We start from the raw sequence: 6,547 nt of genomic DNA on the forward strand, positions 1-6,547 counted from the left end.
ATGTTGATTCATGAAAAGAAACGACATTTCAGAATACTTACATAAGCGGAACTAGGAATAATGCACTCTGCGGGAAAATTAGAAAGTTTCAAGAGAAGTCGTGTTGCACGTACACACTTACTAGTGGTAAGGAGTAAATAAAAACAGGGGTAAGGTCAACGAAACCTTGGTAATATGGAGATGGCCATTTGAGGGCTGGTAGCGGTGGGTGTAGGGGTTCCCTGGCCTCAGCTCCACGCCTGCACACATTAGCCATAGGTCATACCTTAGCAGATGATATCATAGTAGAAGCTGAGAGGGCAGGAAGGTGATGCTTACCCAGAACGCCATAGGAAGGGAAGCAGTGTGGTGGAGGAAGGGCAGCAGGGACGGGGGAGGGGGAAGGGAGAAGAGAGAAGAGAGAAGAAGGAAACTAAATCACAGCCAAATCATATATTCTGAAATAGTACATTCTATTCAATGTAACTTCCATACAAGTGTGAGAGATCATAGCGAATGACATTATTCTGAAATGGTAAATTCTATTTAATGCAGCTTCCATACGAAAACTTTCCTTCCATCCTAGCAAACACTATATATAGGTCATCAAGTCCACCGTCCACTGTCAGTTGCTTTCCCAATATATTCTCCCCATGGGTATCCAAAGATAAATCTAAACCATAAATGCCTTGAATGATGATTACCGATGCAGATATTTTTTCTGATGAGACAGTTTGTGTCACCACTTATTTGACTTTTACTAGTAGTAATAATAATTAGCATTCAGTACAACAAGGCCAAAAATTAAGATGATTCACAGCCTAAGCTTTCAGTGATCACACACAAAAGGTTTGCCCTCATAGATAGCAGCAGCGCTAACTAATAATCCTACAGCCCAACTTCCCATTTTAGCAGATCACAGCCAATTCCTGCTCGGTCACTGCAGCTTTCTACACGTTTTGCGATTCCTGCAATACATAGACAGGTTTGAAGATCACAACGTGACTTTGTTTGTCTCAAGGAGAAAACAATTATATCTCCAATTTCGCAGTGTAACTGCATGCACGTTGCAGATGGACTCTCACGAGATAAAGCTCAATGGAATCGACACATTTAAATCGTTTGGTTCATAACATTGCTTGACATATTAAGCTCAAATTAACATGTCACAGAAGATCAGAGAGTAACCTGCTTCTAGCGCTAATATAGAGACAAATTCTACTTACAATGATTATCCAGGAATAAAGAATAACAAAATTGTACTTCAATGATTATCCAGGAATAAAGAATAACAATATTGTGCTTGCAATGACTATCCAGGAATAAAGAATACTACTATAACACATTTGGGGGGTTTTACTTTATTTTAACGGAACTGCTTCAGTACTTCAACATTGAAAACTGTAAGAATTCAGAGCGAAATGAACCATGCAAAACACAAAAGTTATCTTTAATAAGGAATGCATCTTCGAAGCTTGTGAAGATTATGCCATTAAGATCAGTAAAGCCCAATCGTGTATTCCATGCATGCTGTTATGCAAGGTTGGATCTGGAACTTCCGATCTTAACCTACTGCCATCAAAACTACACTCTCACTCCCCATTATAGATCATAATACCACTAGCGAGATGTCCTCATAGTTCGCATAGATGGAGTTACTTGTTTGACACAGCCTTGTGGTTGTAAGATATTTCTGGAGAACAAGTAGGTAGTTTTGACAGCAATTACATAGTAATTGTTGCAAATCATGAAAAACAGCACGACAGGTCTTGGGTGTGTTTCAGGGGATGTTAATGAAGAGTTGTTTCGTCGTGAAGAGCAAGGTGAAACATGCAGTTATAGTGTGTATGCAGAAAAGTTCAGAGAAGCTCATGAGCATTTTGTTCCGGTCATAATTAGCATCTCACAAGGAGCTACGAAACTGTAAAATGCAAAGCTCACAGCAATTCACTAAACCTCATGTATTCAAAATAATACCTGCATCATGGACAGCTCAAAGCAGACGTACTTCCAGTAATCAACTAACTTGTGATCTTTAGGCACCACCTCCGTTGCCCTACCCGCACAAAATATTGCATAAGCATCAGCAGCATACCTGTGGTAAGAATAACTTTCTTGTTACTAATCAGGCTGAATAAGAAACACCATTATACAAATACTCCATCCAATAGAAGAATTAAGAGGCAGAACTCACTTGCCAACACCACAGAGCTCAGTAATATAGGTCCATTCTTTTTCAACATACTCCTTGGAGAATTTCTGGATTCTAGTTGTTTTAACACGCTGCAACCCTAGATATGCAAGATACCCTACCATCTTCTCAGGATCAGCGTTAACTGCAGACTGAGCATCAGGATAGCATTCGAAGAACCCCTCAATAATATTCTTGACCTACATTAGTTAACAGCGAGGAGTGAATTCTTGAACTTAAACTGGAAAATTGTATTGATGCGTTAGGGAACTATCTTCTATAACAAATGGAACACCAGTCTAAATTCAGTGAACACTCAAGTAACACAAGACACACACATAATAAGAAAATGAGAACATAAGACATGCAACTAATAAGCTTGCCTGTGCAGCAAAATAGTTCTTCAAAGAACCATCAAAACGAAACAGCAGCTCCCCTTTGTACATAGAAACTATGGAAGCATTTACAATTCAAGTTCAGTTATCTTCTTGACTTATTAATCAAGAAAGAATTACATGGTTAACCATCTTTTTATGTATGAAATAAGCATGGATATATCAGATTAGCTGGCAGAAATTCAGTTAAATTGTTTTGTTTCCAAAAGTTCATTGGGGAAAACAATTAAGCGAACAATCTTGGAGCTTACCTGTTCACCATGTGTTAAGTTGAGGAGCATGCAGATGACAATAACCTTCCATGGATCAGAAGCATACTCCTCCTGCAAAAGATTGTGCGGAGAGCGCGGCGGTGGTACCAGCTGGTCCAGGGAAACACGCCTATATTTGTCTGAGCACTTCTCAGCAGGGGTAAGCAACGGTGGTGGTTCTCTTTGCTTCGTGGTCCCCATCTTCTTCTCAGGGTTTTTCTTTTCTTTTGCATGGAGTTTCTCCTGTGAGCCATAGGAGGAGCCTGAACCTGAATCTTTCTTCTTTAACTTTCGAACTAGAGAATTATTAGCCTTGGAGGTTCCATTCGTAAAGAGCTCACACAACTCAAATGATGGGTAGCCCCGAGGTGGCAGCATGGATAGACGATCAGTGGTTCCAGGAGGTTGGGGATTGCGATCTTGACAGGCAGGTCCGTAGCAGAACTGATAAAGGGATGCGGCAGAACGCGATGTATAAATTGGGTTCTGCTCAGTACAATTGGGAACGAAGTCACTAGGTGCCAAAAGGCCTTCAGGTAGCACCTGCTCCTTGCTCATCTCCTTGAAAAGCTTGCGTTTGCTGGGAGCGCAGACATGGCCCTTCTTGCTTTTACCATTTTTAATATTGTCAACCTTTGGGGCATCAGCTCCTTGGTACTGTTCTGGTGGAACTTTGTGTAGTTGAATGCAGCAAGTCTGGCTGGGGTCAAATGGAAGCGAATTGCCTGATGGTTCCCTTGGCTTCTTCTCCCTCTTCTTCTTCTGAGGGTTCTCCTTTACTACTACATTTAGTTTCTCTTGTGAGTCTGAGCCCGAATCTAGATGCTTTCTCTTGGATGCTACAGAGGTGTTGAACTTGGCAGCCCAGGAGGTCTCATTTGCAGTAAGTGGAGACGACTCCAATGATGAGTGACCCCGAGGTGGCAGCCTGGCTACACGATCAGGGGTTCTAAGAAGTGGGGGTTTGTGATCTTCACGGACAGGGTTATAGCGGAACTGGTCAAAGAATGCACTGTAAGCCGATGAATGATCAGGGTTCTGCTCGGTGCAACTGCTAGCAAAATCGGTGAATGGCACAAAGCCTTCAGGCAGCACCGGTTTCTTCTTGCTTGCCTCCTTGATGAGCTCACGCTTGCTGAGGACACGGGGCCTTTTTCCATTGTTTATTTTAATACTACTACGGATTCGCACACCAGCCTCTCGCTCTTGTTCCGGTGGAGCTTTGCCTCCTTGTGATCGGACGCAGTGAGTATGGCCAGGATCAAGTTGCAATGGTGACTTTCTAGATGGCTCCTGCTGCTTCCTCTGCTTCTGTTTCTTGGTCACCTTCAACTCCTGCTTCCAAATTGTGGTTTCGGCAGCAACGGATGTAGAACAAGATGACAGCGTGTGCTCCATGTTCTTGGACTCCTTTTTCATCTTCGCCTCCACGGCATCCTCCCTCTGCTCCTCCAAGCTAGTATTTTGGGCAAGAGACAGGTCCGGCAGCTTCTGCTCCTTAGAAATCTTCCTCTTCCTCATGATCGCCGCAGCCGCCTCTTTCAACATTGGGGTTCCTGGAGCGGCAGATTGAGCTGTGGCTTCACGGAATGGGGCAGCGGATAGAGGCTTGGAGGCATGGGGAGCATTTGTTCCTTGTGGTTGAGTCTGCCCGGGGTCAAGTGGCATTAACGAGTAGCTGGATAGCTCTTGGTCCTTAGTGTGCTTCTGTTTCTTGGTCACCTTCACCTCCTGCTCCCAAATTGTGGTTTCGGCAGCAACAGATGTAGAAGGAGATGACAGTGTGTGTTTTATGTGCTTGGACTCCTTCATCTTCGCCGCCAGGGCGTCATCCCTCGGCTCCTCCAAGGTAGTAATTTGGGAAAGAGATAGCTCCGGTACCTTCTGCTCCTTACAAATGTTCCTCTTACTCATCACCGCTGCGGACGCCTCTTCCAACATTGGGGTTCCTGGAGACGACTCCAATGATGAGTGACCCCGAGATGGCAGCCTGGCTACACGATCAGGGGTTCTAAGAAGTGGGGGTTTGTGATCTTCACGGACAGGGTTATAGCGGAACTGGTCAAAGAATGCACTGTAAGCTGATGAATGATCAGGGTTCTGCTCGGTGCAACTGCTAGCAAAATCGGTGAACGGCACAAAGCCTTCAGGCAGCACCGGTTTCTTCTTGCTTGCCTCCTTGATGAGCTCACGCTTGCTGAGGACACGGGGCCTTTTTCCATTGTTTATTTTAATACTACTACCCATTCGCCCACCAGCCTCTCGCTCTTGTTTCGGTGGAGCTTTGCCTCCTTGTGATCGGACACAGTGAGTATGGCCAGGATCAAGTTGCAATGGTGACTTGCTAGATGGCTCCTGCTGCTTCCTCTGCTTCTGTTTCTTGGTCACCTTCAACTCCTGCTTCCAAATTGTGTTTTCGGCAGCAACGGATGTAGAACAAGATGACAGTGTGTGCTCCATGTTCTTGGACTCCTTTTTCATCTTCGCCTCCATGGCATCCTCCCTCGGCTCCTCCAAGCTAGTATTTTGGGCAAGATACAGGTCCGGCACCTTCTGCTCTTTACAAATCTTCCTCTTCGTCATCATCGCTGCAGCCGCCTCTTTCAACATTGGGGTTCCCGGAGTGGGGGATTGAGCTGGGGATTCACGGAATGGGGCAGCGGATAGAGGCTTGGAGGCATGGGGAGCATTTGATCCTTGTGGTTGAGTCTGCCCGGGGTCAAGTGGCAATAACGAGTAGCTGGACTGCTCCTGGTCCTTACTGTGCTTCTGATTCTTGGTCACCTCCCAAATTGTGGTTTCGGCAGCAATGGATGTAGAAGGAGATGACAGTGTGTGCTTTATGTGCTTGGACTCTTTCATCTTCGCCGCCGTGGTGCCATCCCTCGGCTCCTCCAAGGTAGTAATTTGGGCAAGAGAGAGCTCCGGCACCTTGTGCTCCTTACAAATGTTCCTCTTACTCATCACCACGGCGGCCACCTCTTCCAACATTGGGGTTCCTGGAGCGGGGGATTGAGCCAGGGCTTCAAGGAATGTGGCAGCCGGTAAATGATTGGAGGCATGGGGAGCCTTTGTTCCTTGTGATTGAGCCTGCCCGGGGTCAAGGGAGTGGCCGGGTGGCTCCTCCTCCTTACTCCGCTTCGGTTTCTTAATCACCTCCGTCTCCTGCTCCATTGTTGGGGTTTCCGCAGTCGCAGCAGCGGACAGAGAAGGAGATGAGATGTGCTCCTTGTGCTTCTTCCTCGTCGTAGCCGCCGCCAGCACGGCCTCCTCACCCTGCTCTTCCTCCTCCTCAAAGGTAGGGTTTTGGGCAAGAGCTAGCGCCGCCACCTTCTGCATCTTGCTCTTCTTCATAGCCGCATCCGCCGACACCTCTTCCAGGATTGGGGTTCCGGGAGCGGGGGATTGGGTTTGGGTTTGGGTTTGGAGGGATGGGGCAGCGGGCAGGGGCTCGGAGACGTGGGGAGATTGCGACGGAGCCACACACTCTCCCATCGCCGCCGCCGTCATCACTCACGCCGGAAATGGCGGTTCGGAATAGGACGTTTCCCAGGGGCATTTTACAATTTGCCATAGTACATTTTTCTTCACTTCTACTCGTATTATTTTCTACACCATGTGTTCTCTCATCACTGATGATGTTGGAAAAGTGTGATCTCTTTGCTAGGAATGACATTTTTTTGGCAGACTTAACTAAATCTCAGTTCCTGGTTTTATCCAAATCTCAATTA

The 6,547-nt window shown here is 46.1% G+C and overlaps 1 protein-coding gene across 1 annotated transcript; it reads right to left on the reverse strand.

Moving 5' to 3' along the window:
* Positions 1 to 712: 712 nt before the first annotated feature.
* Positions 713 to 6,326, reverse strand: LOC124695483. The gene is made up of 4 exons (XM_047228321.1): positions 2,817 to 6,326; positions 2,174 to 2,370; positions 1,957 to 2,074; positions 713 to 947 (listed from the first exon to the last, which is right to left on the reverse strand). Exons 1-4 carry the CDS (start codon positions 6,324 to 6,326, stop codon positions 930 to 932), a joined length of 3,843 nt encoding a protein of 1,280 aa, XP_047084277.1. The 3' UTR covers positions 713 to 929.
* Positions 6,327 to 6,547: the final 221 nt, after the last annotated feature.

The sequence above is a fragment of the Lolium rigidum genome, chromosome 3 (genome assembly GCF_022539505.1).
Source record: "Lolium rigidum isolate FL_2022 chromosome 3, APGP_CSIRO_Lrig_0.1, whole genome shotgun sequence".
Classification (NCBI taxonomy): Eukaryota; Viridiplantae; Streptophyta; class Magnoliopsida; order Poales; family Poaceae; genus Lolium; species Lolium rigidum.